At 44.9% G+C, this 23,731-nt stretch overlaps 2 protein-coding genes across 7 annotated transcripts in view; both read left to right on the top strand.

Moving 5' to 3' along the window:
• dor (vacuolar protein sorting-associated protein 18 dor) overlaps window positions 1-14,317 on the top strand; it is a 44,228-nt gene extending 29,911 nt beyond the window's left edge. Inside the window, exons 23-27 of the mRNA XM_075701797.1 lie at window positions 2,098-2,347; window positions 3,419-3,536; window positions 5,217-5,360; window positions 12,020-12,078; window positions 14,129-14,317. Of these exons, the coding sequence (XP_075557912.1) occupies window positions 2,098-2,347; window positions 3,419-3,536; window positions 5,217-5,360; window positions 12,020-12,078; window positions 14,129-14,192 (635 nt within the window). The 3' untranslated portion in view covers window positions 14,193-14,317. The remainder of the gene's footprint in view (window positions 1-2,097; window positions 2,348-3,418; window positions 3,537-5,216; window positions 5,361-12,019; window positions 12,079-14,128) is intronic.
• Window positions 14,318-15,098: 781 nt separating this feature from the next.
• LOC142590001 (prominin-1-A-like) overlaps window positions 15,099-23,731 on the top strand; it is a 60,177-nt gene continuing 51,544 nt past the window's right edge. For 3 of the 6 annotated variants that reach the window (XM_075701804.1, XM_075701798.1, XM_075701805.1), the window contains exon 1: window positions 15,099-16,070. The gene's annotated coding sequence lies outside the window, so the exon portion shown is untranslated. Of the gene's footprint in view, window positions 16,071-16,624; window positions 16,741-18,740; window positions 18,829-23,731 lie in introns of those variants that run through there. The other 3 variants (XM_075701800.1, XM_075701801.1, XM_075701802.1) reach the window with 3 other exon arrangements.

The raw sequence follows: 23,731 nt of genomic DNA, 5'->3' as shown, positions 1-23,731 counted from the left end.
TATACAGTGTGTCACAGCTATAATGCTCCAAATTAAGAAAGAAATACAGACTATTTATTCCACATGAGCAAGACTACATGCAATTCGTGTAGAGAAACCCCCAGTAATGTTGTGGTCACTGACCTTCAATTCGTAAATAAAAGGAATTAGTTAACTTTTCAAATTTTCTAATTGTCAAGAGTTCCATTAGATTGTTTTAGAAGATAGCAATAGTTCTAACAATGATATGTTCCCAGCAAGATGCACTTTACTCTTTCTAGCAAATAGAAAAATCCCACGAAATATTAAAAACGCCACATGACTGCGCACCGAGTGAATACGGAATAGCAGTGTGATCAAACAGCCTCAAGTAAGAAAGCCAGCTGTTCATCTGTTACTGGGGCCAAGCAGCAGCAAAGACAGCACGCGTCTCCTTTGCACGACGTGCGAACAGCTCTTCAGGCAATCATTGCATATCAACATATAGGAATTGCGTTGTTCTGAATGACGAGCATGAGATGAACAGCTTTCTTTCTGACCCACACGGTTTGATAGCACAGCTGTTGCGCGCACATGGGTCTGCAGTCACGTGGTATTTTTCATAATTTGCGGGCTTTCTTTATTCGATGGAAAAAAGTCAACACGTGATGTGTGCCTTGCTAGAGACATCTCGTTTTGACATGTCTTACGGTTCTCTGCAACTGCCTAGTCGGTATGTTGACCATAGACAGTTTTCGAATAGCGTTTGTTGCCTTACGTACGTTAAACGCGAGCACCTTTGCATACCGTTATGATGCCTGTCCATTCAAGACCTTTAATTTACCATACGGGAACGGCCAACGCGAGGAAGACATTAGAAGGCAGGGTGCCATCTGGTGCGTCGTTCTAAATGTATCCAAGCTAAGACAATCCATTAGAAACCATCGTGTCATTTCTTTGCTGACACGTAACAGTAGGCCTGTGGACACCAAAATGACTGAATAATCTCAGAAATTGGATGCGCTAGGTTCTCATAACTGATGTTTCAGGTGAGTTTAGAGGAAAGGAAAGCTGATACCAACAGTTACTGGCGATCACCTATAGCGAGAACGGAGCCATCACGAGAATTCACTCTAAAGAGGGAGCCATAGGTGCCGCCATGTTCAACAACTCAATTTCCTAGCGTACGTGTACATTACGCACATTAAGCTTGCCAAATAATGTATGTTAACATAGCATGCATAAACCTCAGAAGCCCAGCAACGTACAAAGCGTACATGTGCAGGGAGGGCGACGCTGTTTCTTTACATATATACTGCATTTACATTCAGTCGCAAACGCTATTCTAAAGCTGTCTAATTAGAACAACGATTGCAAAGTTTGATAATCACTTTTAAATAAATAATTCTATGTCAGGTATTAGAAAATTACTGGCAGTTTCTCAACAAGACACAAAACAACATGCGCTTGCTCTTGTTCACACAAAATAATTCTTGTTATTTTGAAATCTGTGCACGATAGTTGAAACTTCCTGTATAAATTTACAGATTTGTGAAGTTACAATGCTTGCAAGGCGTATTGCAAAAGTCGTTCTAAAAAATGAGAGGTATATTTCAGAGTAGTACATAATGCATCAATATTTTTATTTATTTCAGATATCTTAAGACATGCAGTTTACATAGTTGTAATAGCATACTTATTGTTGAACTACAGAGTTATAAACTTGATGCTTGAATTGTCGTTCTTTTCATTTTGCAATTATCAAGACTCAAAAGAAAAGTTGTGTCTAAATTGAATAATCAATTTCCTAAGGTTACTACATTTTTATATATTTTTTTCTTTTAAGTGCTAAGAACGCCCTCGAAATTGCAGTGGTTGCCAAGAAAAATTATTTCTCTGTTCCCATGTATTTTAAACAGGACCTCCCGAGCTAAAGCTTCCCCTTAAGCTCGTCAGTTTCTAATTCACCTTCAGTCTTGCAAGCTAGGAAGTTGCCGCCTCAACGTGGACTAGTCACCATGTTGGACTGTTGCCTCCAGCAACATTCCTTGTTTGACCACACTTGATCACTCTGTCCCGTGGTATATTTCGTGGCTTACAAATGCCCCAAAAACTTTCCTCCACTGACTCGTGTGACAGCTCAGCACGTGGTGACGGAGCAGAAGGACATCAAGCGCGCCATGGAGTTTCTTCAGGAGTGCGACCTCATCAAGATCGAGGACATCCTGCCCTTCTTCGACGAGTTCGTGCGCATTGACCACTTCAAGGAGGCCATCATTTCCTCGCTCGAGGAGTACAACAACCACATCGAGGGCCTCAAGGCCGAGATGGAGGAGGCCACCCGCAGTGCCAAGGAGATCCGCGCCGAGATCCAGGCGTTCCGCAACAGGTGCCTTGTAGTTGGTCGGCCGGTTCGCTGACTGCTCTCTCAGTCGCCCACTTGGCCTGACCCTACAGAGCTTTCCTGCGAAAATTACTACAGAGGGAACTCGGTCGCTGCACTTGTTCAGTTACCATGCTAATGATAGTCCGGAGATGGGATTTGTCTGATATTTGTGCTTGTGGCTTCAGAAGCTCTTGCGGCTCTGTTTACTACACTCTAACTACTTTTATTGTCCCAAATTTCGAAACAATGCTATTTTTCCAAATGCAGAAGCCAATGAGGCTTTCAGCACATGCATTATCATTGCAAATATTGTTGCATGTGTAACCCAGTATTTTGTTGAAAGAAATAAATTTGCATAATCACAAAGCCGGTTGAAGCCCCAGAAGGATGAAGTTTATGCAAGTTCACATACCAACCGTCACTCCCACACTGGCTGAAACTGCCATGCTTGCTTCTTTCGCAGACACTAGTCCCAGTGTTCGTGCCGCTAATTTTTGCAGGAAACTGTACGGTCTGGTCACCTGTGTCTTAGCTAAGCTGAATGCACACTCGAGCTGAGTGATTTGTGGTCAAGTAAGGAAAAAAACAAAGCTCAAACACAAAACAAAAACTGAATAAAGGGATGAAAAAAAGAAAGAGCCCATCAGTGCTCCAACTGGATTAGCAACTGCAAGCCTTTATTACAGCATGAGAACACAAGTCCACCACAGAACGAAGATTTCCAAATGCATTGCTTTAAAAGAGTAGGTAGTTTCTCCACTGTTATTTGCGGTCGTTGGCTAAGCAAACATTTTTCAAACAATTCTTGGTGCAGAGTATTTTTCTTGTGCATAAACTTTAGTGAAACTGTAGTCGAAGGACTTTTCTTTTTTTATTCTAAGAAGCAATCATTTCAATCGTTTACTCATTTCCATTCTAGACACGTCATTCATGTGAGACTCTGTCGTGAGGGCACCAGCGGAAAGTGAAAACGAGGCGTCGGTTCTGAAGCTAGCCCATTTGTGAAAAATTGCCGCAATGCAATGCAATGCAGTGGAGTCAAGTGTGTAAACTGGCTGTATTTCCATGTTTCAGGTACGCCGTGGCCCAGTCGGATGCGAAGTGTGCCCTGTGTGAGTATGCGGTGATGAACCAGGCGTTCTACCTGTTCCCGTGTGGGCACATGTTCCACGGCGACTGCCTTTCGGCGGAGGTGAGCGTGCAGGACGTGCTCTGCTCCTTTCGAAGGCGAAAGCTTTCTTCGTGCACCCTTCCGGGCTTTCCTGAACCGTGATTTGGTGCCGCTGTCTTGCCGAACACCTACAGGACGGCACTAGTGTCCTTACCACCCTTACAGATGTCCTAGCTGCTGGCCTTGTTTTCTACAGAATTACTCAGTGATAGGACAAAGGATACCTATATATTCTCCTCATAACAAGTATGTGTCAGCAAGAGCACAATTCCTGTATATAGTGCAAACCTTCCTACGCCTACTTTCCTCGAGTTTGGCGTTTGGCACATCTGCTTGGCTGGTCTCTTTTCAGCGTCAAATGCAGTTTACTGTCGCACTATCTCCAGGATTGGCCCACTCTAGTCGGCACGCCGACCCTGGATGCAGTGTCATATAGCAAATAAGGCCAATCCCGGAGGCAGCATGTAATGCGCGGTCACATGTGTCATGTGGTGGGAGCAGCCTCCACATCTTTGCTTCTTCACTGATAGACAGGCAACCGCTGTGGTGCGAAATTCTGTGCATTGGCATGGCATTGAAGGCTTTGCTCATCAGATTCCAACGTGTGGGTTGTATCTGCACCATTCCTTTTTATGGCACTAGAATTTCAGTTGGGCACTGCTTGGCTTACCAAAAGCTTCAAAAGGGTTTGGTCTGTTGGTCCTTTCAGGCACACTGTCATTGTCATTATGATGTCATAGCTGTCAGGACACCTCCACATTAAGGGAGACTTCCGAAGCTCCTATGTAACTAAATAGAAATGGAGAAGTACTTGATTTTTTCTAAGCAACCACTTCACTGAATTCAGTGAGGTTTGCTGCATTTAAAAGAAAAGAGTTAGAACCTACCAACTTTATGCAGCAGATATTTTTATTTAGACTACCCATTCTTTTCACAAAATTTGCTGAAAGTAGCAAATTTTTAGAAAACTGATGCCTGAAGCATATAACCCTGCAATTCAGCGGCAGAAAAAGATATTGCTTACTGTAGAAAGTGGTAGACAGTAGAAAATGGTTTGGTTTACTTCGAATCTCGGGCCTACATTCTCTTGGTTTGCCAAGCAGAAGGTTAGGCAAATGCTGTATACCTTGTGGTTTGCAGACTTGGCTAGTGATTGCAGCTGTATGAAGATTTCAGTGGAAGAACATTGTATATGTTGGAGTATGCTAGTAATTAATGACCAAAGCTTGAATTTGAATTTTGCAGCTATTACAAGGGGGCACATCTTTTGGTATAAACAGTGCCATCAATTTATCTGATGTTCATTGTAAATAGGTTTGTTCAGCTGTTTACTACCTTAGAGTTTTTCACCAATGTAACCATAAGAACTCATTAGGGAGTGGCAAAATGATTTACTATAAGAATAGTAGTTTCACTACTATATTCAAAATTTATGTCCCAGTTCTCCTGTGTAGGCAGCCCCCACACAGCTGTTGGCACAGAGGAAAGTTCCAGGGAGAATTTCACATGTCCAGTCATCACTACTCTCAGTGCTGCTACTTACTGTTGAACAAAGCTTCTTTGAAAAGCAGTGGGCTTATTTGGCCGCAGTTTGATCTTGGAAAAGTTGTCATGCTTGTGCCTAGGCACCATCTCTCCCTGCCTTTCCTTCTTCCTCCCCCCCTCTCTCTCTCTCTCTCATTCTTGCAAATGTTGCAACAGGTCCAGCAGCACTCGCTGCCAACGAAGGCAAGCCGCATTGAGGACATCCACCGGCAGTTGGCATTGCTCAGCGGCCGGGACGACAGCGCCTCTTTGTCCTCTTCGGCGGGCTTGCCATCGATGACGACGCGGGAGAAGCTCATGGTAAGTTCTCTGCTTCCACTCGTGGGGCGCTTTCCTCGAAGGAGGAATACTCATGTTTAACATCCCCGGAAAGGGTGCTAAAAGGGTACACTCTAAAAACATCTTACATGCTTTGGGGGTGTATCTTTGTCCCGCAACAATAATCATCATAACAACTTGGGTGCCTTCCCTTTCTGCTAAAGCTATATGCCCGTTTCTTCCCTGTCACAAAAGGTATGCTTGTAATCATTGTGACATAGCACTCTTGACAGGAAAGTAGCAAGCGCAGAGTTTTCAAGGAAGGAAATTTGAACAAGTGCCATATGGTGGCCATTTTTTGGGTGCAAGATATGCCCCAAACTTTGGGAACTGTTTTTAAAGTATGCACCACAGAGCTTCCTACAAAAACCACCTGGGGGAACTTTGGCACTAGTGTCTACAGAAGCTGCAAGTTAGGCAGTTCAGCCAGCATGGAAATGATGGGAAGTACATGGACTTGCCTAAACTTTGTTCTGGCTGCAAATGGCTTTGATTTTGCTAACTGATTATCTTCAACTGAATATTGCAATATAAATGGAAGACTTCACAATGATTACACATGTGTGGAGAAACTAATATCCTTGCTCTGTTTAAGAAACTTTGAGTGCTTGAAAATTTAGAAAGTTAGCACATCAGCTGACTGTTTTCAGCGACAGCTGGAAACACTTTTGATGTAAGTGTTGTATAAGGTCTGGTGTCATATTTTGTGTTGTACTGTGTGTGTTATTCTGTTCACTTTCCTCTTATTGTGTTTCTCACTCCTGTAACACCATGACAGGGCTCACATTATTGTGAATAAAACAAATATAACAAATAATCTCAGCAGAAGGTTTAAAGCCACAAGCACGATGACTAGCTAAGCACAATGCTAGCTGAACAACGCGTGAAAAACTACGATTTTCGTGAGTAAGCAATTTCTCGCCTTGGAACGGGAAGTGCGCATCACACGACTGCAATGTCACTGAGACATTCAACAACCCTTGTTCCTTTTCCCCTACGTAGAATAGCAGGCCAGAGGTGAAGCTCCTCCGGCCTACCTCTCTCTGCTTTTCTCACATTAAGGCTACGTTCGCGCTTGGGAAACGGCAAGCGGGCGGAAAAGCCAAAGCGGGCCGGAAAATCTTTTCCGCGCATGTACAAGATGTTCACATTTGTTTCGCCACTGCAGCAGAAACCACTGCCGCTTTTGCCCACATCCATCTAGCTTGCGTACGTTTGTCCGCATGGTGGCGCTGTTCATCACACTATTTCACGACGTACGTTCATTCATTGACCCATCGGTTACTGAAACCTATCATTTCGTGCGCAACTGCGCGTGTCATTTTTAACTTTCGTCTAGCATGGAAGATAAACAAGACATAGTTTCGAGAGTTTTAGCTAATTGTTTTCCTAAAGATTGACAATGAACAACGGAAAATGTTAAATTTTACGACCGGATGTTTACATGCTAGTGCAGCTTCTGGTGATGTGGAACCGCTTTCTGCTTCGCCGTGGCGAAAAAATCGGTCCGAGACCGATTTTTTCGCCACCTGGTTTCCGGCCCGTTTTACCGCCTAGGCGGGCGAATTTTGTCAAGTTCTTTTTCCGCTTCCGCCTGCTCCGAGACCAAGTGTGAACATAGCCTAAGAGTGCTCCCTCTTGTTGAGGGCCCCTAGGGTATGCATGAACATACAAGAACCCTTGTGCGTGTTTGCTGTGCTTTCACACTTGAACACTTGAGCTTGAAGTTTCATACTTTCACACTTGAGCACTTGAAGCCCCCATAAGCCTCTGCCCCCTGGATACACTCATGGATGGCCCAAGACAGGGGTCATTGAAGATGGGTGGGAGTAACCTTCATCTTGCAATGGAAGCAAAGTAAACTGGCTATGCAGATACTGCTGATCTCGGAGGTCAGAGAGAATGCAACCGTCCTGCAGATAGCGTTGACAGAACATTGTGACAGGTGGAAGTACCGACCGTTATATCCGGGGAGAGAGCACACGCTTTGCCAGTACCTGGCGCCTGAAGGACTCGTCACCCGGGTCCAACTCCGATACCAGGGCCCAAAGAGTCCAGTTCAAAGCGCGCCACGGGAATATTGAAGCTTCTGTGCATCTCGATCAGCATGCACCAAGGCACACAGACTGCGAGCACGTTTGTGCTCGTCATGGACGCCAGTGCGCGATCTCCAATGGCCACTGCCTCACAGGCTGTCGTGTGCAGAGATGGCGTGCTCCTTGCTGCAGCTGTTGTTTTTCCTAGACCTGGCGCGACCGGCTCCCGCAGAACGGACTCGATCTGGCTGAACCGAGTACACGGACGTGAGCGAAAACATGACGCGATCAACGCAAGCTGTGTCGATCTGCCTTGCGCTTCAAACATCTCGGCTCGTTGATTTTGGCTCACGGTGTAGCGCACGAAGCCGGATGGATGGATGGATGTTGTTAGCATCCCCTTTGGAACGGGGCGGTGGGTTGTGCCACCAAGCTCATGCTGTTATGTTGCCTAATGTCCTACCTAGGTTTAAAAAAAAGAAAAGGAAAACAAAACCTACGGTGAATTCCCATAAACAAGTTTCCTGACCCCCTATTGCGAACTTTGTTTTTCTATGTCTCCATATTTTTGTTGTTTCCTTACTTCTACCAATCTCCTAATCGCCCGTTGCTAATCTCTATTGTGGACACGTAAACTTTCCCCCTACTCTCGTTGAACCCAAGGATTTCAAAAAGGCCAGGGCGCGCGCGTGCGTAAGCGCCACCTGGTTTAAGCGACCGGCGCGCTTTGGGACTGTTGCGCGAAAAAAATGCCTGAAGTCGAAGATATATGTGCTGCACAATGCAGCTCCTCATAGCTCGTGCTGGCCCAACATCAAGGAGACCGAACACCGCACTGCCCCCCGTCATGGATGCGAAGACGTTACGCTGGATATGGGCCGCGTACATCGACCACGTCTAGCTTGACGTAGCGTTGCCGACAGGAAACTAGCGGGCGCGGCGTTTTCTAGAAAGGAAGCGCAAGCAAGGCAGATGACGATTATCAGCATTGCCATTTGTTGGGGCGTGCTGGTAAACTGACTTGGAAAGCATATTTAGCGTCAGCAAACAAGGACAGAGGGAAACGACAGAGGAAGAGCTTTGTGGTGTCGTCTCTCTCTGTCCTTGTTTGCTGGGGATAAATGTGCCTTCCAAGACGATTATCTTTGCGGGACAAATGTACACCCCCAAGGGTGCAACTGTTTGAAGCTCGCACTCTAAAAAAAGTTTACACCATTTGGGGTGTCATATCTGCCACACAACCATAATCGTCATCTGCCTTGCTTGCGTTTCCTTTCTTGAAAACGCTGCGCCCGCTACTTTCCTGTTGGGAATGCTATGTCATGCTGATAACGCGCATGCCGTTCGTTACTGGGGGGTACCGGGCTCGCACAGTTAAAGAAAGGAAATGCGGGCAAGACAGATGGCGATTATCGTTGTGGGGAAAGATACGCCCCCAAAGGGCATAAACATTTCTTAGAGTGCGCACACAGTCTAATAAGAGTAGGCACATTGTGGGGCTTATCCTGACCCCAAAAAATAATCGAGTGCCAGGTTTTTCGAGAAAGAAAAATCGCAAGCAAAATAGATCACCATTATTGTTTGGTGACAAGATGGGCACAAGTAATGCCCGCAAACGCGACATCAAACTCCACTCGCTGCATGTGTGTTCAACCGTCTGTGCAATGTTCGAGCGCCAACGAGGGAGTGGTTTTATAACAGGAAGCGTCGCATGTATAAGGAGCTCCCATTTACACTGCACTCAGTATAGATAAGCTGCGTAGTTTCGACGCATGTGGTAAGTTTACTTTCATGCCTGTAATCGTCCCCTTTCCGCCAGTGCGTTAGATAGTTTGCACAGACTTCATCGCGGCCGCCATCTTTAAGTACTAGCACGTCGAGGAGGAGTGTAATCAAGAAACGTGACAGCATGATGGGCCCATCTTATGTCGGACGACTAAGCGATACCAGTGATAAACCGGCGAAAAACAGCCACCGTCAATAAGCAAAGCAATGTGCGCGTGATAATAGAATGCATTGACATCATCGTGGCCGCCATCTTTGGGTACTAACGCAGTGAGGTGTGCGTCCGTGACGTCACACGAAAACTATCTATAGTGGAGAAACGGAACACTGTCCCCATGGGGTCTGCGTCATCGTAGGGAGGGGGGGGGGGAGTGCGCCCCGTATCAGCGATGCAATGCCAGTGCGTGCGCGCGCACGTCCGAACGCACGATAAGCGTTATCTCGTATCGTTGCGGCTTCCTCCGACTAAAGTGACGAACGTCGGATGTTATAAATCGGTCTCGCCGCACCACTATAGGTGATTATACTGAAGACCCCACAATCGCCCAGTATCAGTGGAGCTAGAACGTTTCGATTGTGGACTACCGCGATAATCTTCAAGACAACTTTTTTTTTTTCTTGGCGAGTTACACTGGCCGATTCTGGAGACAGTGCAGCCTTTTAAAAAAGAAAAAAAAATGTGCGCCCCAGGACATATGTAGCGAAAGCTAAGGCATAGCGTGGTTAGCCTCGGTTAATCTTGATTGCAAGTCCAGGTTAGTCTGGTTGTCTAGCCATGTTGCGGCGTTCAGCCAGTCGTTCGGCGCGCTGTCAGTCTGTTTCCTGTGCGGTTCGTTTCCTCTTCGTCTCGTTCCGATGTCGATTCCAGGCCTCCTCCTGCTTATCGTAATTGTCGCCGTCCATACTGCCGCCTCAACGGTGGTTGCGGCGCACGCGAGCTCTCCTTTTCAATCCTCCGACATGTTATCAGGCATGCGACGCAGCTGCCGAAGCGAGCGGAGGCGAGCGCAACGACGAGGAACGCGGTGCGACTTCGTGTTCCTCCTCGGAGCGCGGCCACGGCGAAATCGCAAGTTCGCGGCCAGCAAAGCTTTCGCTTTAATAAATCTGGCACAGGTGCTTCGGCCGATTATATCGGTACCTGTGTTACCCGTGCTTCAGGTTGTATCGGTACCGGTGGTTATAGCACCGTGGAGTATCATCTCGCGGTGGCAGTGCCACCGTGCCCCACCGTACCGGTGGTATGGGGGATCGTTCTTGCGTTCTTCGCCGTGACAGCTATATATCGTTTTGAGAGGCGCTGTCGAGACGCTGCGCATACGGTGGAATACGCGGACCATGTCGTTTGAGACGCTGCGGGCGTCGCGGAATAAATTATGGGGTTAATGCACCCCCCCTCCCTACTTACCACTCCCCAAATCTCTAGGGAAGGCTTTGTCATTAATCGACGCCAACTCGCGCTTAAATGGCCTTCCGCCTGTAATTTTTTTTCTTTTGAGTTTCGTTCGGACGTCCTCGTTCGTATCGCTTGATTGTGTCGCTCACATTGTGTCACCACGAACTATAGTATTTCTTCATTTGCGAAGATTCATACACGCCTGTGGACTTGAGTGTCTTAAAAATTTAAGTGCTTTGAGTTTGTCGTGTGTGTGTGCGTGCGTGTGTGCGTGCGTGCGTGCGTTCGTGCGTGCGCTCTCGCATGGGGGTGGGGGGACCTCTAACGTTAGCCCGTCTGTTCAACGAAAAAAAAAAATATAACACTATTCAAGATACAATGATAAGACCTAAGGTGCTCCGATTTCAGGGGTCTGCTCGGACCCAACTCCGATGTCGCCTATTCAAAAACATATAATATGCAGAAATGCTTTTCTGAGATAACCCCTCGGCCGATTTTGATGAAATGTGGTGTACTTGAGAGAAAAAAGTTAAATTCTATTGCTTTCAGAAGCGAAATTTCGATGTACCACCTTTATATCTTTTGCGAAAATTGGCAAATTTTGGTAAGTTAGAAAAAGGTAGAAGCACGATGTTTACGAACCCGTAACTATGTACCAAAAATAGATATTGCAGTTTTGTAAATTGCCTCCAACAGAACATGCAAAGCTGACAAATTTGATGTATTAGCTTGTAGCTTACGTGAATTTGTTACAGTGTCTACGAAGGTTATGCGAAAGTCGTGCTCACATATTAGTGGTGCACTTGATAGCTATGTGTAATACATAAATTTTTTGCGCTTTATGTGTGCTATTAGATGCTATTTACAGAATTGCGATATCATTTTTCATTGCTGAGTTACAGAGGTGCAAATCTCACAGCTTCGTTTGCTGAAAACTTGCTATTTTCAACAATTTTTATTAAAAGACTGACGGCTTAAATAAATTTACGCATCCAATAGCTACTAGATTTACCCCCTTTTTTTTTAGATGCAACAAACCTCATCAAATTTGGTGCAGTGGTTGCCGAGAAAAACGATTTCTCCTTTCCCATGTATTTAGATAGTAGCCCCCAAGCTAAAACTTGTATCATATTAGTTTATTTTTTATTATATTTTTTGAACAGTTTGGCTAACGTTAACTGGGGCACCCTATATATGAAAACATACGGGTTTTTTATGTGGAATTTCCATACGCTCATATAAGCATACGGTACTTGCCCCCTTATATGTAATATATGGGAACGTACAGGTTTTCATATGGTACTTCCATACGTTTATATGCTTATGGAATCCCCCCCCTCCCTCTTTTCGATAGGGTGTCATTCCTGCCGCATATAGATATAGATATCAGCTTGAATGCACTGTTAAATCTGCTTTGTTTTCAGAATGAACTTGACGACCTCATTGCAGCCGAGTGCTTGTACTGCGGCGAAATCGCAATAAGGTAAGCGTGATCTGCCTTGAATGAAATCGTGCAGGCTCGTAGCCGTCTCGCACTATCTGCTTGTCATCCCGTAATTTTTGTTTTGCTCACGTTCTCCCCAACTGTGTGTAAGTGAGTCACTGCAGGTATCGTTGGCATGTGAGGCCGTATAGGCTTCTCGCGCCATTTGCATTTCGTCATATCTGCAGTGAGGCGTCTGCAGTGGGAAGCCGTCTGGCGATATTATTAAGAGCTATTTGGCGTTCGTTTAATGTCATACCTAAAGCTAAACTATTTTAATTGCAAAATTCATGACGGATGTAGTGCCCAAATACTGCGTCACATATGCAGTTACTGGCGAGCGAGCATTCTTTTTTTTTTTTTCAAAGCTCTGAGGGGCCTTCGTAATTTAGTTAAGTATGGACAACAGCCGGGCTAGTTGTTTGTAACTAGCATTATGAAACATCGTTCCAGCGCACAATTGAACACGGACGAATTTAGTTGCACCCAAGGTAGTATATAGCTTTTAGCTTTTTTTTAGTATAGTATAGTCTTTCAGCGTTTCTTTTTTTGTTTTTATGATTCTGGCGCCAGTCCAAGCCTGAAAAATGTGGCTGGAACGAGGAATCGAACTGAGCACCTCGGGTTTAGGAAATATGCGCTCATCCCATGTACTCCACATGTCTGCTACGGCAGGGAGACACACAGTCGAGGACGGCAGACAGCCTGGTCGTGCGATGAAATGAGGGAAATTGCGGATTTTGGATATGATCAGCTGGTGCAAGACAGTTGTAATTGGAGAGCGAAGGGAGGCGGGAGGCGTTCGTCCTGCAGTGGACATAGAAAATAGGCTGATGATGATGGTCCAGGATGTCGCAGGCACATGGTAGGCCCTTAAAGTTTTGGTGTGGGCCTTTTTTTCCCGAAATAATTAACATGGCTGGCAAATCGGTTCCGCGGAAGAGCCCGCAAGATGGAGGGAGGTTCATGAAATGGAAAATCGTCATCCACCCGACTGTTGCACGAAGTCACAAAGGAAACCCAGGCGAGTTTCTCGAAAAGTACGTGTTTAGAACGAGTACGGGTGAAACGGATACGGGTTGAAAACGGGTACGGGTAAAACGGGTACTGGTGAAACGGGTACGGGTAAATAACTAAGGGATTACGGGTTTTCTTAGCGCTACAGTCTGGTGGACGACAATTTTTTTTTCTGTAATAAACATGGTTGTATACGCATATTCGTCTCAAGCATGTGTTGATAGCACGCACAATCTCTTGTGAAAAGTAAAACGGGCTACGTGGCCTCCGCCCTCGAGACGGACTACAGGCTGCACATACATGTATGTGTAGCATTGTGAGCATTAAGAACTGTGCGTGGCATTCCAGATTTTAACGGACGTAACCCGAATCTGACAAAGTGTATTATATTTTTATAATGTCATCCGGTCTGTCCTGATCATTACGTCAGCATATGCTCTACTGACAAGCAACCGGCGCATTAATAAAGTCGTGTGAGACAAGTGCACTGATATCTGAACGAGCGCGCTTATCGCGCTGTGTGTTTCACGCCGCAATTAAATGCGCGGGCGCCATATGGGAATCGATAAGCTATTAATTATTATTACCATCGCTTTCCGAGAGGCTCGATATTCCGCCTCCTTGGCTTCGCTCTCTGTGCGGTGTCGCTTTTCTCATCTGTGTGCGCCAGCACTAACTTTTCAAAGTGCGTCTCCGACGCGTGTGGGTGTAGACGCAGTGGGGCGAAACCGAAACTGACGCGGCAAATCGGCTTTGACGCGCTACGGCTACGGCTCATTAACCTTGCCACTCGCCTGGGTAGCAATTTAATTAAAGCATTCACCGTTCCCCCCACATTATCGCATTAAAAAAGATTCCCACGTGATCGTGTGCGTTCTTTACTGCCGCCAACGGTCAGTACAACGTGCGCCATACGGTGCCCATGTTCGAAGACGGAACAAATTGTCGAGCATTATACGCGCGATGTCGTAACTTGGAATTTTTGCGTTGTCACGTGACGTGTATACTGGCCTTTTTTGTTTGTTTGTTAAAGGTCTGTGGATGAGCCTTTCATCGATCCCGAAGAATACGAGCAAGTGATGACAGACTGGCGGTGACGGCTGGATATATTCCGGAACACCACAGTAGAACCAAGAGACCACGTAGTTTATTTACTGTATATAATAGCAAAACGCAAACTTCGTAAACGATGATAATAAAACGCTTATGTGTATTGTGCCCAGGTCCTGACTTATATTTTATGCAGCGTTATTGTAGCGAACCTTGGTAAGTGTACGTAAAAGTACGTGACACAAAAAGCTTCGTTGAATGCGTATCACTAGCATGTTGAAATAGGCCTTAATGATTCGGAATGGGAAACAGCTCTGTTTTCTCTACTGATGTTATATCGATGCTCATTTACAGTTTTAGATATTCAAGATGGAATAGTGTACTGCCCACGTTATCGGCAAGATCGGGCGGCCATTAACAGTGGACGATAAGAAAGAATAGAATCTTGCGAAAAGAATTGACAAACCCGTAGAGTCACATTACTGCATAAATAAATTCTTGGCAGAGTGTGTACATACGAAGCGTTGGGTAAACGTATCTGAATAAAAAATGGCAAGAACACAATCACCAGTAAAAACATATAAAGGAAAAGAAAAACATGGCAAGGGGCTTTAGAACTTCGTAACAGCGCACAGTGCTTATCTCCCCGACCGTGAGGTGTTCTCTGCCGTGGCTTATTCCACGGGCTCCAGCCTCGAAAACGAATTTCTTAAGAAAGTTGCATCCCTACGGCAACTCGGCTTTCCGCCTGCGCGCATTGGTAAACACGGTGTTTCGCACTTTACAAGGCCGCCCTTTTAAAGAAGTGCATGCGACGTGGTTGCCAAGTTGGAAACCGCGGAGAGAAAAAAATAAAGAGACTCGGCAACGTCGCCAAAATAATTGCTAACCGCCACGACGCATCCGTAATGATCGCACGCAACGCCTCGTTTTGTGCCTGCTGGCAACAACATTCCGCACTGCTCATCAAAGATGGCCGCGCCGTCTACTACGCCGTTCCTGCGACGATGTTTTCCTCGTTGACGACCACGACGACGCGTCTCGTTCGCGGTGGGTCAGCGGACCCCGCTGTTTCGCAGTCTCCGCTTTCGTGGCACGCCAACGCATCGCGTCTCGTACGGGTTCAAATGGCGACGCGACGTTTTTCGTAGCGTCGAGGCGGGCATACCAACGAATGCGAAGCCGTCCGGAACAACTCGACACTACTACCTACAGCTACGGTGCGGTGCTGTGTCGCTCCCGCGGGTTCGGTGTGTCAGCAGGACGGTGGTTGCTACGCCACAGAAAGCGTAGTAGTAGTCGGACGAGCCCTACGCAGCCTCGCCTACCTACACCAACCTCCTCGGTCGCATAGCGCGCTTTTTAATAGCCGACGAGAAGGAGCAGCGATGTCATCGATAAGAAGGGGGTTCCCTCCGTGGCGATCGTCCAATTCCTGCGGTCATCGCGGCCACGCAACGCGTCATCAGCGACGATGCCGAGGCGGCGTTTTTTGATTGTGATCGCCCGGTGAAGAAGAAACCACCCGCCCCAGAGATCGTCTCAGCATCCGTTGGGGCCGCTCCTAAATTGCTTCCCCTCCGAAACTTCAGCCGACGTCGTCGGCAGTTTACTTCCTGTTGCGGGCCCGGAAAGCAAAGAAAAAGAGGCGTCAGGGAAGGAAGAAACAGGCTTCCAGCGCTAGCTGTAGCTCCGGTAGTGTGTCGACCATATTCAGTGCTTTGTGTTATTACTTCTTTGTCTTGCGTCTCCGTTGGAGAGAAGACCCTCCTGTCTCCGTGGGCTTCACGGATTTCGTGCACTGAGAGGCATTAAAAAAGAAAAGAAGCTACGCAAGACGGACTCGTGTAAGGCAAGCATGTAACGGACATCACGTCACCGCCGTCTCGGAGTCTTCTTTCTTGGACTGCATTGCAAACAAAGCGGTGAGTGGTTGCATACTCCTTTTTGTTTCTTTCCGGGCGTGCGCTTGGAACACGTAAACACACAAGCGTGCTGCGGAGGCGCCGACTTGTTTTTTGTTAACCCACTATACCGGCTGCTTGCGCAGTGCTTCTGCCAAGGTGAAAGAAAGAAAAAGAAATAAGAGCAGCACGTTGTAGCGGCTAGGTTGAGGTCGTCGGCGCTTGGGGTGGCAAGGTAGCAAACGCAACGAGCTTCTCCGACAGCTGACCGGAGAGTCACCCCCCCCCCCCCCCCCTTCTCGCGTTTCTTTGAACGCGGTCGTTCGGTAGCGAGTTTTCGGGAACGGGTGGTGTAGGATATGGCTTGGCGCGCCGTCTGCTGATGGGCTGGTTCGGGTGAAGCTTACCTTATCCGCCGTTTTTTGCCGGTAGCAACAGTTTTGTTGTATTAGTCGCCGTCGTGCAACGAGAAGGAGCGGTTCTTCCCGGATAAAGAGTTTGGCGAAGAGGGGGAGGGCAAAGCCTTGGCTGCTGTGCTCTTCTGGATATGACGTGTTTGCTTGGAGTGACGCTCCGATAGCGCGTCCGAGGTGGGTGTTCCACCGGCCCCGACACGATACACGGCTTCGTCGCTCCGTGCATAACGGACATCACCGGACACTCGGCTAGGATTTATTTGCCAAACGGTAGGGTGCGTCACCTGCTCTCACACAAAAAAATTTCGAGGAGTGTTGTTGGTGTTCACGTGGTGTTCTTGCTTCGCGTTCACGTGCGAGCACGTGACTTAGCAGTTGATTTGTCTTGCACTTTAAAAAAACAAACTCGTGGGTGAGTACGCACCTTTTCTACTGAAAGTTTAGCGTTACGAGCGCTACGTTTGTGGTCTGGCTTCGGTAGCACTGCATCTGTTTTTCCCCTCTCGATTTTCGACGGCTTTGTCGAATTTAAATTGACTTCTGCAGTTGTGTGAGGTAGCTGATATTGAGTTTCTTTATATAACAGCCTGCCGCGTATGGTTCTTTTTTCGGGAGCTTTTATTACCGCCGGCAAGGCGACGTGTCACGTGTTTGTCAGAAATCGCCCATCGAACGGACAACGTTTCGGCCGGCTCCTGACGTTGCAGTGCTTTGCTCTCTGCTTTCGAAACTATAGTTAATAAGAACCGTTTAAGTAACTTCCAATTGAAGACGTAACCAATTGAAGACGTAAAATGTACAGTCGAACGATAATTTCGGGAGGAGCCCAGAAGAACCGCAGATTAAAATGCCTGCTTTCATTTGTCCTATAGTATTATATTTTGTTCACTGTGTACTAAACGATTAAGGATTGTTTCTTGGCTTGTCCAAACATGTATACGCGCTCTCATATGTTAATCTGAACATTATGCAGCATATATTAAACTGCGGTGTTTGGAGAAACCGTTGTTCTTCTGATGTTGCTAACTTTAAAGCAGTTAATGATATTTTGAAAAAAAAAAAACAACATCGGACAGAATAAAAGCGTCACCGCAGTCCTCTTAAATCCGGAGTAAATTTTTAAATCTCAACAACGATGTGAAAATGCATTGGGGAAATGGAAGAGTTACTGCTTGGTTCTATCGAGATGTTTCCGCCATTCTGCCTTGACACGGAAGGCTTTCAACCCCCCGCCCCCCTCCGAGATGTTTGCTTATAATCTTGCTTTTACGTCCAACGCATTGCAAAAGGGCAACATCGCCTTTTACAAAGCGCACTTCGCCTTAAGCGTGCTTGTGAGTCAACCGCTCCCCGGGTTTGCAAAAGATGCCTGCGCGATGACCACGTTCTGCCTTTTCTGCTGACCTTTTCGAAAAATGCCCTGCGCGAACAGAAGTGGGAAAAAAATGCGTTGCTATGCGGCGACACATCCTTCGTTGAGGAGTGGGTGTCGTGCTCGTCTGGAAGGGCGCGCACGACACGTATAGAACGCGTCATTTTGTCTAGGAAATGGAAAGCGCTTCCTGTCTCTTTTTTTTTTTTTTTTTTTTTGCTTCTACGTTTTCTACGCGGTAACGACTTATCACTTCCTTCCTTTTTCGCGGCGAGCCGTCCCTTTTGTTTCAGCCGAATCGTGCGTTCCAAACTAAAGACATTAAAATCTTTGCAGCTCCGTAACTCGGAAGCGAAAAGAAAAGAAAAAAAAAAAACGACATCGCAGTTCTGCAGACGGCACCCGTTGAGGCATCCAAAGCGATCAAAATATATGTATTGTACATTGGTCTGAAACAAGCCACTAATTTGTGAGTAGGACATTTGCAACACACTCGTAAACGCCGTGGCAACGTTACCCAAGCCATCAACTCCTACATCAGATTTGTCCACTTGAGATGCTCCAGAAGTTATACCATTTATTTAGAGAACTGCGATGCAAGTTTTTCGTGCATAGTTACGAATTTGCAAACTTTCGGCTTCGAATTTTTTTTTTTTTCATTTGCCGATTACCGGTAACATTCGTAAAAACAGTGAGGCCTTAAATCAAGGTTGTATTCGCAACAGTTGGCATAGACCTCAGCGGTTGTCTATCAACATCAGTTCTGCGTTTCACATGTATTTAACTAGGAAAATCGAAGTCTGGCCCCAAACTCTAAAGCCCTCCTTATTCCTTCACGCGAGATCAAATTAAAGGACCGAGGTGACCAAGAAGAAGAAGTCGATTAACTGGAAAAGTCAGAGAGATTGGCCAAAAAGGGGAGTATCTGGCCTGCTACTCCGTGCAAGGGAAGAAGAGGAGAAGAAAGAAGGTCACAGTGGGGGATGATGAGGTGACAAAGATTAATCCTTAGACTTTCCACTAACTACGGCATCCTTTGCAACCCATTGTGTAGTTTCAAAACGTTAAACTAGACAATTTGAATATATATTCAGTGCAACTGCGTATTCCAGATTGCACAGGACAGGAGATGTGCCTGCATGAAGCGTCTGTTCAAGAGCATAGTGGTCTTGCGGCTGTTTGTAATTGATAGAACCTCAAAGTTCTCACAATTGAATGCACCTACTATGCGTAATGTGTTGCTTCGAGGTACCTTTGAGGCAAGTTCATCCAGAAGGTTATTTTACGCTCACTTATCCAACAAGAGTATTTCCTTAAGGTGATGCGATATATTTGAAGTAGCGTATAATACAGTCGCCGACTTACAGGTATCAACTGTGAGACTTTCGTCAGCATAACACATCTGTCAAAAATGTACGCATCTCTTGTAACAATGTTGTAACATATATATGAAAAAAAAATCTGAGATATATGAAGAAAGCTTTCGTCAAGCCATAGGGCAAAGCAGATTCTAATGAAATTGTGAATTTTGTATTACAGAAATGGAGACAGGTGTGCAATTAACATTGCGGAGTTAAACAAGATTAGTTACTTTTGCTTCTGCCACTGTTGAGAAATTTATAAGCTAGCAAGCTAACCTGTGTTTCTAGATCTGGACAAAGAAAAAATTGTTGGTATAGTGCTTTGCAGATATGGAGGAAAGAAAATCCTAGGTGTTTGCAAACACATCTCATACAGAAAGTTTCACTAGCTTCAGTTTGCAGCTAGTTAATTATTTCATAATTAAGTAACGTTTTATTTTAATATTGAAGAGATGCCAGCTGTGAGCATTTAATTTCAGTCAGCATGAATTGCTTCCACTTATATTATGACATTGGTTTTATTGATTCCTATATTCATAGCAGCATAATACATTTGGCACAATTGAACACATTGTTCATTCGTTTTTGTGTGAGCTTTATTCAATCCAACAGATTTGGAACTCCCTTTTCACTAAATCCAGCTCTTACTGTACTTTATGAAAAATACTTGATCACATTCGGAACTCCATGAGAACATGTTTATTTATAGCTTGAAATCGGAGCAACAAAGCTTTCATTAGGATGGCAATGTGACTTCAGGAAATCATGATAGCGCACTCCAAGTGAGATCTGGGAACTGATGCGAGCTCTCCATAGCTTTAAAAACTACGAGCATGGTGGAAGTGTTGTGTGGTCCGAGAAATAGGCTTACAATGCATCTGCCATTGCCAACCTTTAAATTATCCGTGCAACCTGTTTGTTTATTTAACCGTAATGCCTGCTCAACTCTTATTAACATTTTCTTAATCAGAGTCAAGCAAGTAGGGGACCGCTAGCCCAGCCGCATGACTTAAAAAAAAACAACAAATAATTGACTAATGCTTCAAGTTTTAATCTCATTAAATTAGCATCGCATGCACAAAGCTTAACAGCGTTCAGCTTAATGCCTGTTGCCTTCGCTGCAGCCAGTTAGTGCACGCAATGTGTTTACTTTGCTCCATTTTAGCCAGCATATTTTTCTATGCCTGGCAAAGCTGTATTGACAATATATATATATATATAATATGTTTCAATTCATGCAAATATTTGTTCTGGTAGGAACTCCATACACTGTAGCAATAAGTTCTGATCACATTTGGCACTGGCTTATGCTTGTTCTTTCGCACTAGCCTACTTCAACAATGAAACGAAAACCTCATTACATTGTGCAATATTTGGATATAACATTTGAATTATAGCGAAATTTTTTTAATGTATAGCCATACTTCTACGTTTGCAGTTCTTTGCAAAATTTGAGAATTTTCAGAAAATTTTAGGCATATCAGTGTTGTGGCACTAAAAGGGAATGCCTATCACTCATAACGTGTCTTTGGATTCTGATGCGACTGAGAAAGTTGTGTGTTGCATTGACGGAAACAAGCAATGACTTTTTGTTCCGTAAGCAAGGAAGTGTTTTTAGTTTGGCTTTTAAAGTGGTGCTAAAACGACATGTGGTGTCGCTTGATGGCGAAGCACTTCAAACCAAACTGTGCACCATCACGTGACCAAAAACCTATGCAGAGGGAGTTACCTTCTGATACATTGATGAATTGCTTAAAATTATTTTTTTCATTTGCTTCAGCTGTCTTTCCTTTCCGTCTCGGAGAGTAATTTCTTTATAACTTCCAGTTAGGACATGTTGAAAAGTCACATAGCCTTCGTGCGTGCTAACTTGAGTGGCGCATCCATGAGTCCTCAAATGTTGTGCACTTTTCACGTGGTGATGTGTAGCAGTGTGAGTAGCATTGTGGGAGTGTTGTGCTAGTCGCTGGCGTTTTACATCATAGGGAAAAATGCATTGCTCTTTTTTAATGCGGGCCGGCGTCTTCACAGCACTGCTGTAGGCATCCCTTACCGCAACGTGCCTGCTTAGACTACTGCACTAATGTCTTGGATTACCGGTGCCAGCTGAAAGGCACAGACCACGCCGGTCAAAAACAAGGGAGATTATAGGACAAACAAGAAAAAAAACTAATGACGCACCAAATTATGTGCTTGAGGCAGGTGTTAGGGTCATAATTAGTGTTTAACGCAAAGTAATCATTCCTTTGGAAACCCCGTGTGCTTCCAGTTCCTTGTGGCGTTGCAGTCGCGACAAGTAATTTAGTGTTGGTGGCGTCCGTAAACAGCTTTAAGAAGAGTCTACGTAGATTTAAATATTCTGCTTCAAGGTTTTATACCCTCGTTCCAAAAAAATAAAAAATTCCACTTTACGTTTAGTTTAGGCTCTTTATTGCACTACAATATAGAATGTCCTTGAAAAACGGTAGACAGTCCCGTTTTGATGACATCAAATCTTGACATTTGTATTTGCACCACGTGGGCTTCAAAAATAACAATAAATGCTTAATATCTTAACATTTTAATGACATTTGATGCTGCCACACACTGTGCATGTCTCCCAAAATTTGGCTACCAAATATATACTCCCACTCTTACAGTAAGCAGCTACAACTGCAAATGAAAATTCAATTTCTGAAGTAAACTCAAATAATGGCAAATAAATTAGGTCAAATATTCTTTTTAGTCGCACATCATGAACTTTTGCCTGCTAGATAATTTTATTTGATGACATTATGATTAACATTAACCTTATTCATGCAGCGGGGGTATTAGTCCTTGATACAATACCTTGTAACTTTTTGGGGGGAGTCAAAGGAACACTAAAGCAATACACTAAATTAATTTAGATTGATTAATGAATTGTTCAAAAGTATATCTTTGTTGGTTTTGCTGTAATAGCTTAACTATTGGAAGAGAAGATGAAGGTCAAGTTTTAAAGATATTGCACTTAAACCACAGCATCGGTACGTCAGTGTGACATCACAAATTTCCAAGTAATTTTTTGCTCTTGCGTCCTTGTGGCTCGCTGAAAGTTCTTGAAACTTGCCAAGTTCAGTCTTTGGGAATACAATGTAGTTCATATTTATCCGTAAAAATTTACCTAGGCCCTAGCAGACACTCTCGAAATTCACGACGAGCTGGTGCAAAAACTTAAAAGCACCATCGCCACCCATCTCTCATTTTCACGCCATTTCCGATGTCTCCCAGTAAGAGTGCCATATTTTGGTATTGTAGAAATGCAATTTACTACTACAGTTCAATTGAATTTAGTCCCCTTTGAATGCATAATGTTCGTTTATTTGTGTGTGTGTAGCTGGGGCATAGCTTCATTGCTGATTTCAGCCATGCTCATTTATAAAAGGACCTTTCGTTCTCTTAATGCTACGCGCTTGCTCCATCATAAATATTGTTTTGCAGACTGTAACATGCTCTTCACGCAGTGGACAATTCATCACCCAACTGAGTGGTACTTGTCTACATGGCACTTGTGATCCTGTGTCAAAACTGTGGGCATTGCATGCAGTACCTAGGAGTGCAACCGGTTCTCATAAAAAAAAAAAAAAAAAAAAAAATCGGAGGACTGATGGGGTGATTTCTTATGACATACCTCTAGCTCAATCTGTCTCCCTGGAGCTCTCTCTTAAATTAAGAGGATTGAAGTTGCATACGATAAGTCATTGCTATTTGATGCAATAACTTACTATTGGAAATTGTCCAATAGTTATTTCTGCTTGGGGAAAAAAAAAGAGAGAAAAAAAAACATTTACCCGTCGTGGTTGCTCAGTGGCTATGGTGTTGGGCTGCTGAGCACGAGGTCGCGGGATCGAATCCTGGCCACAGCGGCCGTATTTCGATGGGGGTGAAATGCGAAAACACCCATGTACTTGGATATAGGTGCACGTTAAAGAACCCCAGGTGGTCGAAATTTTCGGAGTCCTCCACTACGGTGTGCCTCGTGATCAGAAAACCCCATAATTAATTGAATTAAATTAATTGAAAAACATTGGTGTGATTGAGGACTGCTCCGATTGATCCTGTCATGGCAGCACCGGTTCCTGTGAAGAGGCACCAGTTCCCAAGTAATCGCACAGGGGCAAATAACTTTTGTTCAGTAATGTCCGGTCGTTTAATAAGAATGCTTTGCCTATAGACAGCCTATACACGAATTCGTTGTCTTGATTTATGTTTGCACTTCTTGAAGCTCTGTATTGTGCTGTAGGATGACACTTGCACGTCTCCTTTTCATTGCTCTCGTTTTCGTCACATGTGCGATAGCTGAAGACACTCGTTCCGCATTTGCAAGCTCCTGAGTGGACTGGACATGCAGTTGCAAACGGCATTACGGGCATAGATCAAACTGATTTCACGCAACCGTTATATGTCACTGTCTATAGAAATTTAAAAAATAGCGGTTCATTGTGCACACATGTGTGTTTTCGCATATCTCGAAATGAACAGAGCTATAGTCTTTCCAAGGTTTACTGCCTTGCC

The sequence above is a fragment of the Dermacentor variabilis genome, chromosome 8, assembly GCF_050947875.1.
Source record: "Dermacentor variabilis isolate Ectoservices chromosome 8, ASM5094787v1, whole genome shotgun sequence".
Lineage (NCBI taxonomy): Eukaryota > Metazoa > Arthropoda > Arachnida > Ixodida > Ixodidae > Dermacentor > Dermacentor variabilis.
The sequence above is the reverse complement of the archived record's forward strand: the minus strand, read 5'-3'. Positions and strand labels throughout refer to the sequence as shown.